A 13,314-nucleotide genomic window follows, 5' to 3' on the forward strand; every position below is an offset into this window, starting at 1 on the left:
ATGGTCTCGAGGGTTCCTAATAAAATACTCTGATTTTCACAGCCAGGAGAGAAATAGCCAGCGTTAGAGGTGCTTGAGCCATATTGTGCAACAGTTTATAGCACTTCTGGGTTTTCTAAAGTTGTTTTCCTTCTGTGTGATAGATGAATTTGTGTTCTTTACGTGTGTGTAGGGGGAATGATGTATGTACATGCTCATGTGGATTTGTGCAAATGCAGGAGCAGGTGTATGCACACAGAGGCCAGATGGTTGGTGTCTTCCTTAATGCCTCTCCATCTTGTTGCTTTAGGCAGGGATTCTCATCACTTTGGCTAGGACAGATGGCCAATGAGCTCTAGGGATCTGCCTGTCTTTACTCCACTAGCTCCGAGATTACAGGCTCATGCCACCTTTGCCTGGCTCTTGTGTGTGTGCTGGGAATCCAAACTCAGGTCCTCATGCTTGCACAGTGGACACTTTCCTGACTGAGCCATCTCTCCAGCCCTTGAAAACACCATCAAACCAACTAGCCAGCTAACCAACTAACCAGGTAGCAAGCATTCATGGTGCACCTGCTGGTTGCTAGAAGTCATTCAGTGTGCAAAGTAAACAATCCCCGCTTTCATGGCACTTAACATTGGATAGTAGGAGTCGGGATTCTTGGTTTTCAAAGGAAGAGATGAAGACCCAGGGAGGTTGAGTTGTAAGCTCTGCTTAGACCCCAAGTGCTAGCTCCTCCAAACCTGAGACTGAGGATGAGAAGAGCGATCTTAGGAGGCATGCAGACCAACACACTCATTCTGTGTTTGCTCAGAGAGGCCAGAGGGGTGGAGCTAAGATGATCTGCTAAAGCTCTCCTAAGCCTCAACCTCATGCTCTGACCAAGACTTCCTGGACCCCACAGGGGCCTACATAATTCACAGGCTCTCATCTTGTCCCTATGCCACTTCCATCTCCTCCCTCACCTGGCCCAGATTCCGTGGCCTGTCGTTGCTGTTATTTGAAATATCTTCACATCCCTGCCCATCTTTTCCTTTGTCATCATCACTTGGATAAACCTGAACCATGGCCAAATCCAGCCTGCTCCTGTTTGTACTCTCTCAGAAAGGGGACTTTATGTGGCTGAGTGAAAAACATCTGTGTGGACAGATTGCAGTTATTGGATCTCTGACCACAAGTGGCCATTTGCTGCTGCCTGCCCATCCCCCAGCCCTTCCTAGACAACTGTTTCTCACTTTCTCTTCTCGGTCTCCAAACACCTCCTTTTCTTCCATCTCTGCTCAGAATCTCGTTTTCTATGTGCTCTGAGAAAATAGAAATGACTGGAAGAGACTTCCAGACGTTTCTCAACCTCTGCTTCCTACTGTCCCCTGACTTTGCCTTCCTGCTACTCCCTGATGACCTGCACACTGCCCTGTTAGCAGCATTGACTTCTCTTTTGCACTGAGTTCTCCTCATCACCTATACAGAAGTCACATTTTACCCTCATGCTAGCAAGGTGTGGTGGTGTGTATTTGTAATCTTAGCACTCAGAAAATGAGGCACAAGGGTCATGAGCACAAAGCTAGGATGGACTCCAAAAAAGTCCCTGCATCATCCATATCTACAGATGATCTCTTCAGGATCATTCTTTTTTTTTATTAATTTTTTATTAATTACACTTTATTCATTTTTGTATCCCCCCCCATAAGCCTCTCCCTCCTCCCCTCCCGATCCCACCCTCCCTCCCCTTTCTGCATGCATGCCCCTCCCCAAGTCCACTGATAGGGGAGGTTCTCCTCTCCTTTCTGATCTTAGTCTATCAGTTCTCATCAAAAGTGGCTGCATTTTCCTCTACTGTGGCCTGGTAAGGCTGCTCCCCCCTCAGGGGGAGGTGCTCAAAGAGCAGGCCAATCAGATTATGTCAGAGGCAGTCCCTCTTCCCATTACTATGTAACCCACTTGGACACTGAACTGCCATGGGCTACATCTGTGCAGGAGTTCTAGGTTATCTCCACGAATAGTCCTTGGTTGGAGTATGAGTCTCTGGGAAGTTCCCTATGTTCAAATTATCTTGTTCTGTTGCTCTCCTTGTGGAGTTCCCGTCCCCTCCAGCTCTTACTATTTCCCGCTTCTTACATAAAATTCCATTCACTCTGCCCATCAGTTGGCCATCAGGCTCAGCATCTGCTTTGACAGTCTATACTGCAGAGGCTTTCAGAGGCCCTCTGTGGCAGGTTCCAAGGTTGTTTTCCAGGATCATTCTTAACTGCATGTAAATGTGTCACAGTTTTTTCCACCTGAAAACAAACTCCTCCCACTCTTTTCCTGAACCACTCCAGCTAATAGCCAAAGCCCATCCCTGGACCATGCTGCGATCTCAAGTCTCCATTGAGCTCCCTAGTTGCTAAGACCAGCACCCAGCTCCTCTATCTCTATCTCCTCCTTCTGTTCTTCCTTCCTTGGAACTCTGTATTCCCTTGTCCCCAAAGCTCTACTTGTTTTTCCTCCTGCCACACAGGGTCCTGTTTCCTCATCATCCAGCCTCTGAAAGGTGCCCAGACTCCTGCCCTTATATCATCCTCTACCACGGAGACCAAATCCAGACTCATGGCCTTAAATGGCACTCTAGCTCTGAATCTTAGCTCAAAACCCTGGTCTGCATATGTGGTCATCTGTGTGGTGTCTATACGTGGACAAACACAGGCAGAAAAAATTTAGTACATTTGAATCTGCTCTCTGCCCCCCCCCTCCTTTTTTTTTTTTTTTTTTTTTTTGTTACCATCTTCCCCATGTTAGGTAATAGAAATTCCAGAGTCTCTGATGTACTAGCTCCATCGTTCCTCTCACGCCTCACCCCTGCTCCATCAGTATGTCTTGTTTCTTCTGCCATTAAATAATTTTATGAACTTGGCCATTGAATATCTCCACAGCTGCCACCTAGGAGCAGGGCAAAGGGCATTCTATTGAGCAGAGCAGCCTGCACAGTACTGTGAGGCAGGGCAGGCTGCACCTTGGTAGTTTCTCAGAAGGGATTCAGAGAGGATGCCTGAGCCCAGGAAGCTGCCTAATGCGTTAACCCCATTATTAGAAGGGGCACATAAGTCACTGGAAAGATTGCACAGCCATAATCAAGTGACTTGACGGCCTTGATCTCCCAGGCTCTGTGTGTGTGTGTGTGTGTGTGTGTGTGTGTGTGTGTGTGTTTGCTTTGCATGTACATGTGAAAGCCAGAGATTGATGTCAAGTTTCTTCTATCTTTCATCATGTTTTATTCTGGAAAAGGTTTTGTTTGTTTGCTTGCTTGCTTGTTTTTTTACAAGACAGGGTTTCTCTGTGTAGCCATGGCTGTCCTGGATTTCATATTGTAGATCAGTTTGGCCTCAAACTCAGAGATTCGCATGTGCCACCATTTCTGAAGTCCTTCTCTCTCTCTCTCTCTCTCTTTTTCTTTTCTTTCTTTCTTTCTTTCTTTCTTTCTTTCTTTCTTTCTTTCTTCCTTCCTTCCTCTTTTCTTTTTTTTTTTTTTTTTTTTTTTAGAGAAAGGGTCTCTCTATTAACCTGGAGCTTGCTCCTCAGCTAGGCTGGCTGACTAGTAAGCCTCTCTGCTTCTCTCTGCAGCTCCTGGGTAGGGTCACATGCATATAACATCATGCTTGGCTTGTTACATGGATGCTGGGGACCCGAATTCAGGTCTTTGTGTTTGGATAGCAAGCATTTTATTCACTGAGCTATCTCGCAGCCCCACAGTGCCTTTGACTTTGGTCATTCATAAAGCAGCCTGCTGATTACAGCCTCTGTTTCATCTGCATTATTCTAAGCAAAAGTGACTTAGACCTGAGAGGCAGCCATGCTGAAGCCAAGAGTTTCTGGTGCCTGTCTCATTCCCTGAAAGCCCATAGGTTTCTACTGCAGCTGGATACACAGGGACTGTGCCTTTTTGATCCCCTGCCCCGCTTTTCCTCTCAAAAAATCAAAGTCTTTTGGATGCAGTGATAGTTAGGCAAATGGTGGCAGCAGGGACCGGGGTCAGAGGCAAGTAGTCTCTAGCCATTGATGTGCTCAGCATTTCTCTAACAGCCATGTAATTGGAGGAAAATTGATCCAATGTGAGGTGCAGAAAAGTCAGAGGCGTTTGTTGTGGGGGAGTAGGGGCTTTGAGCTTATTTTCTCTTTAAGTTGATCCATGTAAGAGAAGATCCTAAGAAAGCCCCAGAGTTCTTCAGACCCTAACAAATGGCATGCACATGGGCACCCAGATCTGCCCGTAGGAGCTGAGAACACACACAGGGCTGTTCTGAGCAGAAGACCCACTCTGAGACAAACAAGGATAAATTCTCCTAAAAGATGCTCTAGCCCATCAGACCCTCAGAGTCTTCTGAAACACAGGACAAGGCTGGTAACAGGCACAGTCGGGGTCCATTTCCTAGTCTGCTCTGACTCAGTTTCTCCAGCTCTAACATGGGCAGATGTATCTTGTTAACTGTTTCCCTTTGGAGATTTTCGAGTATAGCCCTGCTACCCAAGCAAGAAAGTCATGAAAGCAGAATGGCAGAGGATCGAAGCCACAGGCTTTAGTGTCCAAGAGTCCTCTGTTTAAGCCTCACTTATAAACTTTGGGATTTACCTAACCTCTCTTGTGCCTCAATGTCCACTTTAAGAGTTGCCCAGAGCACTTACTGAAACATCTATATAAAGTATCTAGCACATCTCAGTACATAGTAAGCACCCTGTGTTAACATTAAAAAAAAAAAAAAGGAAGGAAAGAATGAATGAGTTAACAGAGGAAAAAGACAGAGCAAATGTTGGTTATGAGAGTCCTCACCTGGTATCCAAGGCTTCCAGTAGATTCCCAGCTTCCTAGGCAAGGAAGTTCAGATCACGTGACTAATTGCGGCCAATGGGCTAAAAGCAGAAGTTTTATGAGTTACTCCAAGGTCAGGGAGTTATAAGTTGCCATGTTTCCTTCTTCATTTCTTCTCCCTCTGCTTTTCTCCCTTTCTTAACCTAGTAGCTTTGGTGACCACATTTTCCCCTGTGGCATCACAGAAGAGGAAAGGCGCTCTTTGAATGCGAAGTCAGTGCTCACTGATAGCCCTGTGAGACTGTGGCATTTGCTTCTTACTGCTTTGCTGACCAATACAGTCATCTGTTGAGGGAAAAGTCAGTCCATATTTGTGAGCTCTTGCTGATAATGATAATAACAGTAGCTGTAACTTCTGCCATTTATTGAGCCCTGGGGAGACACTGCAAAGCTGTTTGCAGAAGCTAAACCATTCAGCCCTCTCAGGTATCCTTCTAGGGACATGTTTTGCTATTACATAATAATTGTATTCTTAAAATAATCTCTTTTAAGGGTTTTTTTTTTAAGTTCTCATAAACAATTTTGATGGTGAAAAGACAGCTCAGGGGCAAGAAATTTCGTCTACAACAGAGTTAATTCTCTACAGAAATCTCAAAAACAAAGATTTTTAATTGCTTTTAGGTTACTTGGGAGTTGCAAACTAAAAATAACCAATCTTAAAGTTTGGCAGAAGCCAACCCAAATGTTATTGAGCACATACTGAACACTGTGGATGTCAATGGTTCGCTAAGTTACTACACCAGGAAAATCAATTTTGAATTGGTTCATAATTGCTATAAGGAAGACCCTTCATCAGTCACTAAAGCTGTCTCCTGCCACCGCCGTTAAAAAGGGAGCCCAAAGGTAAAGAACAATGGTCACTCAGCTGAATTGACCCTGTGTGTAGAGGCTGCTGGCCAACAGACTGTCAGGCCTCCAACACAGGGTTGCTCCTGATTATAAGTGGCAAGAACCATAACTTATCAGAAGTCAGGATGCTTACTGAATCCATTAGATAAGGGCAGTTTACATCCTCTCTGTAGCAGGACTGGATTTCCTGTGTTTGACAAGTGTCCAGTCACCTATGCTATAGCAAGCATAACTGATGGGAGCAGCCCCTAATCCAGTCTCTCAAATTTTTATCTTAATTACAACTTACAGTGATTCCTAAGAATTTGGGAGGTGATGGTCCAGTGTGGAGCTGAGGTCTGAGGCTTTTCTGGTAGGAGTTTTGCCCTTACCCTGGAGTTTGCTGTCTTCCTAGCATGGACCCTCCCCATTTCTCCATTGGGAACCTATGTCTTGGAGAACAAAATAGCATTGATGCTTTCTGTGTAGCCAGGAGGGTGTTTCTGAAAGTATCAGTAGACGGAGAAGAAACACAGACTGCTTGTAACTAAAGCAAGCAGTCCTGGTGACCTTTGCGGGTCAACACACGCTGCCCTGCTCCCTCTAGGGTCTAGCCCAAGACACCTGGGCATTCCATAACTCTCTATGTAAAGAAAGGGGCCTGCTGGCATGTGGGTGGTCTTGGTGGTCCCAGTGAGGTGAATTGGTGAGTCTGTTCCCTTGTACAGCTGAGTCTGGAAGCTAGGGCTCTAGGAGTCTTTTCTCCACTCAGCATGCTGCCCATACCAAGCCCAGGAAGGCATCTGCTTTCCCAGACTCCCCCAAGTGGCCACTCTTGACTTTTGGTTTATGCATCAGTTTGAACAAGCCCTTCTTAAAGGTCTCCTGTGAGCCTGTTGCTGTGATGGCTGTCCTTAAGACACAGAATATGATAGCCTCATGTCCTTAGGTTTAAGTGGATGAAGCACATTTGAGAGATCTCAGTGGTATAGAAGTTCTGAACTGTAGCACACCTCCCTTTTGTGCCCTGCCCCCCTTTTCTCTTGTGCTCACTGGTGACCTGGCGATCTTGACTGATAACTTACCCAAGCTTGATCTCAGGGACCACTTTTGCTACCTCCGTTGCTGCCAGTCCCTCAGCCCACACAGGCATTCATTCACAATCCCCTATTGATGACACCTGGTATCTGTCTCTGCATTAACATGTAATTATTACTAATCAAGCCCATGCTGGTTACTCTAGAGCCCCCTTAACTGTCCTCCTTAGCTCCAGTGTCACCTCCTTCCATGTCAGGTTTACTGCTATTAGAGAGGACTTCCTCAGATTCTAACCAGATGCACACTCTCTTGATTATACTCTTTCTGTTGCTTATTATTTTGCATAAAAGCTACTCCCAATTTCCTCACAAAAGCGGTACAAGACTGCCCCCCAACATCCCACAGACTCCTGGCGTCTAAGGGAATGCACATTCTCCAAACCTAGAATTCTTTGTTCATGCTTCCTGAAGAGTCACATTCATCCTTCCAATTTGAACTCAACCCCTCTTTCTTTGGGACACTTCCTTTAATTAGGAATAGCCTAGCTGTCCCTCCTCCACATTCCTACAGCACCTTTGCTTACAAGATCACAGTGTAATTTTGTGTTTCACATCTGTCTTTCCCAACAGCATATGAGGGTCTTGAGGAATGGATTGCATCTTACTTGTCTTTTCATGCTTCTATTCAAAAAGAACTGGAGAGATGGGAGGGTGGAAGGACAAAGGATAGATGAGGAATGAATAGTGGATAGAGAGTTGGACAGATGGATGGGTTTGTGGTTGGCTAAAAATCAGTTCAACAGTCATCAAAACTTCTGATCATATGTGACATACCCAGCTAAATGAAAGAGGGTCTACAACATCCCAACAAGGACAAGGCTGTGTTTCTTTAAGGTTCACAGTTGAAGTTGAAGAACTATGGCTGCCACTGAGCGACTAGTACACTTTTGACCTTGATCCATAGGAAAGCTCAGCAGTCCTTCTGATCATAGAAGAAAGGGGGACACATGCATGTGCCCTGTTCTAGCTTGACATGGTCCACCTCCTGCTGACCTCATCAGTGCTGGCCTCATCCAAGTCCATTCAGCTTGATGTTCAGCCACAGTTCATCTAGCGCAAACTGTGGTTAGAGATTGCCATCTCCAGTGCCAGAGTCACTTCAAAGCAGGTGGCATCAAAGCACCAAGGCCAACAGCCACCATCTGCAGCTTTCAGGATAACAGATTTCTTATGTCCATTCCATACTCAAGAGCTCTGATAACTGACCTCCTTGCTTGAAGTTTCACTTACATTCAAACCAAGTTAGTGTTCCTACTAAGAGCCTTGAGAAGACCCTTGTCCAGTTGTTTCACCAATGAAAAGGAAATAAGCCTTAGAGTGACCTGGAAATACAACATTAAGCTCCTGAAATGGAGAACTGGCATGTGACCCAACCAAGCAGCAGTAGAATGGCCCTGGGGCTACTGGGAGCAGAGCCCAGCCTGGCGGCCAAGAATCCTTATTCAGGGATTGAGAAGCAACCGGCAAAGCACAATTGGCTAAATTTGGTTGTGTTTTTATTTTTGTCCAGCCATAAATACCAGCAAAAAAATGAAAACTATCCCTTCCCTTCCAGGACCCTCAGAGCCAGGCTGGCTTTATTTTTAGCTGCAGCACTAGTCTAGGGCTAGCACACTAAACACCCTGCCCATGACTGAAAGAGGCAGTGGGCTGGATTCTAGGGGGTTTGCCTAGACCCAAGAGTTGGGTATCTGAATGTAACTCTTACCAGACTTTGTAGCTGTGGCAAAGGTGGTTCCAGACAGACCCAAAGAGAGACTCAGTTCTTGCCTGAAGGGCCACCAAGAGTGTCCTTTTCAGGAATGGCAGTATGCTTGGAGTGGATCCATGTCTGGTTAGGATTGAGAAAGGGGCAACTGTAGAAAAAAAGAAGCAGAAAAAAGTGAAGAAAGGGAAAGGGCCAGGGCATTTTAATTCTGTCAAGGTTTTGAGTGCTCTGGCTCAGGACCTGAAGCCAGCTGACTGTGTCCAGACCCTGGTACAGCACCCCCGAGAGATGCTGTGGCCTCGGTCTGGCCTGGATCCTTGGATTTTAATCCGTTATGTAAGAGGAAAGGACAATAACAACCTGGGCCTTAAGCTCTACCATGAGATTCTGCCAGGGCAGCATAAAGCACAGCACTCGGTATGCAGGGCAGCGGGTGGGATCAGCCATCCTTAGCATCACTGTCACCAAGGCCTTCACGTGACATTCAGCCACTCCACATGCACTAGGCCGGTTCTTCCTGAAACCCAAAGGAGTAGATTCATTCTGAGTTTGGAAAACTGAGGATCAGTAACTTGTCCTTGGCTCTGCAGTGAGAGTACAGTCCAACCAAACTTAAACCCAGCACTGGCTAGCCCCAGTCCTAAGATCATCTGTGAGACCAGTGACTTCAGGGCTATGAAGGGATTTTTCACTGACCGCATAGGAAGTCCTCCAAGCAGGAGACTGGTTTCCTCTGCCTCGGGCTTCCCAGTTGCATGATAAGAGTGTGCAAACAGGATACCTGTAGTGATTTCTTTTTTATTTATTTTAAGCAGAAAGCAAACTCACAGGTACTGAATACAGAATGATGTCTACTAGGAAGATTGAGGAGTTGTTTAATAGGTAGTATAGTTGTGTAAGACAGAACTGTCCTGGAGATTAGTCACATAGCCAGATTAGCCCACACTACCATGCTGTGTGCTTCTGAACTGCTTAGACACTGAGAATAGAGCTAACTCCATGTTGTATGACCTTGCCATCATTTCTAAACAATTAGAAACAAAGATCACAACTATGGAGTCAGACCTCTATTGTAGAGGCGGGCAGCGGGTTGGAGCTCTTCTTAGCCAATGTCCCACCCTTTTTCTTACTTCCTCACTCTGGTCAGAAGCTTCCTCAGCACCATCCCTGGCCCCACTCTACATGGCACAGACTCTGTCAGGGCTCAGTTGCACACTCTTTGAAATGTGTTTATTAGAAGACATTATAAATGCCTCTTTGTCTCATGCATGGCCCTTCCTGACATCTTCAAAGTCCCTGTTTCCACTGAAGCTTTTGCAAACAGGATGAATGAAGGAAATAGTAGGTAAATCTTCCTTACTGGAGCTGAATTTTCTTAGAGTCCATGAGGGGAAGGAACAGGCTTGGACTTCACTTCTGAGAAGTTGGGTGTAGATCCTGCTTTTCTCCTCAGTTTGCTTAGCTCTAATACACGGGTGAAAATTGCTCCATGTAACTGCTTTTCACCTATGAGTAGATGCGATGCAGAAAAGCATGGAGCCAGCTAGGAACAGGGCCCCTCTCTGGGTTTATTACTCCAAGAAAGCATCCCTTACCAACATCACAACAACAGGAGCTTGGTGCCCCTTGGGAACCTATAAGGTCCTTTCTGCGAACATTTAGTCTCAGTCAGGCTCAGAAGAAACTTGGGCTATGTTAGTTAGTTTTGAGCCATTGTGACCACAATACCTGATATAGCTAAGGAAAGAAGTTGGTTTGGTTTTTTTTTTTTTTTAATTGGCTCTTTTTTTCAGAGAGTTTCAGTCCATCACAGCAAGAAAGGCACGGATAAGAAGCTCACTTGGAGGTGGAGGAAAATGTGATGAAGGTTGTTTGTATCACAGTAGACCAGAAGGCAGAGAGAATACTGGAACCTTCAAAGGCCCTTTTCAAATGATATATTTCTGCCAGCCAGACATCACCCTCTAAAGCTTCCACTGAATCTCCAAATAGCCCTGACACTGGAGAACCAAGCATGTGTTTGTGTAGGACACTGCAGATTCAAACCATAACAGCTCTGTTGACAATTGCCCACTGTGGTCTATCTCTACAGAACTGTGTTTTTATTGCAAGTCATACTTTGTGGCCAGAGTTTGGGTTCCTTTTCAGGCCAGATTCTCTATTAGCTGCAGGGAGGAAAACCCAATACACTGTCACATCCCATAAATATGCCTTAATTGATTTTAGCTTAGAAGAAAACAAACTTTTAGGTTAAAATGAATGCTTCCTAATAGATGTGTGGCATACTTATTTTTAGACTTGCACAGCTATAATATGTAACATTTTCTTATGGACAAAGCAGCCCAAGAAAGACCAAAGAGCCAAGGACTTGTGAATGTCACGATGTAGCCCTGCTGTGCTCCCAAGACCCCCTTGGCGGAGATTGGTTTTGGGTCTTTCAACCCATAGTGATCTGACTTGCCCTCTTTTCTGTTCCTATGGCAACTGCTGTCTGCTCCCATCCTACCATTATTTAAGACTTGGAACATTTTTTTTCTGATATTTAATTTATGCTGTGAAAAGCTCAAAAGTGTTGTCTGGAGTCCACAGGAAAGGAGATTGTCATCAGTGAGTGATGTCTGTCCTAGACTGTGACCAAGGAGGAGAAGGCACAGCCATTTGGGTTAGGTATGACTAATAGGGATTTCTATTTCTAGCCAGACTATAAACTCTGCTGTAATGGTATATATCCCTTCCATGCGTTGAGCATAGCATGCTGAAAGATCTAGAGAGTCTCTTAATACCTGGTGATGGACTGATTGATCAAAGCATTGTCTGCGTATATGCTCTATATATTTAATACCCCTTTGACATCTTTCATTCATCTTTTCTTCACCAGACGTTTGAACAAGAACAAGCTCCAGGTCCTTCCAGAATTACTTTTCCAGAGCACACCGAAGCTCACCAGACTGTGAGTAGCATTCACTTGCGTATTCTGTATCTTGTATCTTGCCTGGGTTCTTCAGTATCATGGACATTGTGGTTGATGCCTAGTATAGCACGCGTGTCATACAGAGCTTGAGAGCAAAGTCTGACTTCTTGCTCCTTCTATAAGAGCTGGGTGACTTTACTGACCAGTGAAGACCAGCAATGTGTGGAGATGGATTTTTTCCCCTTGCAAAGAGAGAGGCGACTCTTCCATTGGGTCTGACCTTATTCACGGAATTACCCTGAGAGGGGTTGGGTGACATTATTTACTGGAAGCTGCCTTTGTGTGTCCTTAGTATCAGTCCGGACTAAGCTCACTGCCTTGCTTGCTGGAATAGTCCCTGCCCATTGCTCACTTCTTGCCATTTGACAGTTCAGGAACCCTGGGTCTCTGGGTCTCTGGTTTGATGGAAAATTGAAGAAAATTTGATTTTCACATTATTATCCAGAAAGGTTTGGGTGACCATACTTCTAGGCATGTATTCACTGTGACAGCCTAAAAGCTTGGGAGCCAGAGTTACAGGCTGTGGTAGAGACCGTGACTTGTGGATTATGGGTGTTCTCTGCAAGTGCTAGTTATTGACAGAGAACTTGAAATCCCGCTGGCAGTGGCTGACGGGTGAACTATGTTGCCCAAGGGTGCTCTGAATGCAACAACACAGTGTCTAGCATGTAGGGGGATTCCCAGCCTGACTGAAAAGACACTAACGTTTACTGGGGAGACTCCCATGTTATGGCCACCAATCCCCTCCTTCGTGGCTGGTTTAATGCCTCCTTATGCAATCAAACAGTGCATGCAGACTGGAATAAACTGGAAAATGGGAAACACATGTCACTGTGTGCACTTAAGCCCTGCCTTAGGGATACATATTTGTGTGTGTGTGCCTGTGTGTAAACACACACATACACACAATATACACATAAATGTATTTTTCAAGGAGAAAGGAGGCTGGACCTGGCCTGTGTGGTGTTCGGTAGAGCAGTGGTCCTGTTGGCTTTCCGCAGGACACACCTGTACTTTGTTAGGATCTCTTCTTGCAGTGCATGCCCTGTCTTTGGTTCTCTTGTTCATCTACTTAGCTGACTTTACTAAAGTAAGAAGGGAAATGACCCCCCCCCTTTCCATTCCTGCAATCTTCATCCACCTGAATGGGCACGTGGCTGGAGGGAATGCATAACCAGGTTGCCAAACAGAACTCCACAAGCAGTGGCTTCTCCATTAACTGCCCTGATTTTTAACGTTCCTCTTCTCTGTACAGCCATCACTAGGTATCCTTGGAGCATTGATTCCCAGGCTCTGATGGATAATTAAGTCCTCAGCTGCCTGAGTCCCTTATATGAAATTGGGAGGTATTTGTATCTAAGTAACCACGCTCACTGTCCCCTGTGCTTTAAGTCATTCTTTAGACTTGTCATTCTTTTTAATTAATTCATTTATTTATCCACTTCACATTTCCAATTGTAGCTCCCTCCTCTCCTCTACTCTCCTCTCCTCCCCATCCCACCCTCCTTTCCTCTTCCCTGTATAGACTTGTCATTCTTAATAGAATAGAGATACCATATAAACAGTTGTATTTTATGTGTTAGAAATGCTGACCAGGAAGGTTTGTGCATGCTCAATGGAGATAGTTTTTTTTTTCCTCTAGAATTGTCAATCTGGATGGACTACCCCACAGGGGCTGAACCTGCAGACACTCACCCAGGTTCCCAGAGTAGCCATGTGTGGCCCATCCCACGACCCCCAGAAGGACTTCATTGCTCCTTATCATCCCACCTTTACCCAGTACTGCAAGCATATGCTGCTCACCTGGCATGGCAGCATTAGATTCTAGATAGAAGGCAGCTCTGGGGGCTGCAGGTGCTGTTGGTTTTGAGGGAGCAGAACTAGGATC

General features: G+C 45.4%; 1 protein-coding gene across 1 annotated transcript in view; it reads left to right on the top strand.

Annotated features, from left to right (window-relative positions):
* Window positions 1–13,314, top strand: part of Slit3 (slit guidance ligand 3) — a 591,521-nt gene that overhangs the window by 99,348 nt on the left and 478,859 nt on the right. The window contains exon 4 of the mRNA XM_055604618.1: window positions 11,334–11,405. Within this exon, the coding sequence (XP_055460593.1) occupies window positions 11,334–11,405 (72 nt within the window). The remainder of the gene's footprint in view (window positions 1–11,333; window positions 11,406–13,314) is intronic.

The sequence above is a fragment of the Psammomys obesus genome, unplaced genomic scaffold, assembly GCF_907164565.1.
Source record: "Psammomys obesus unplaced genomic scaffold, mPsaObe1.curated_primary_1811, whole genome shotgun sequence".
NCBI classification, from domain to species: domain Eukaryota; kingdom Metazoa; phylum Chordata; class Mammalia; order Rodentia; family Muridae; genus Psammomys; species Psammomys obesus.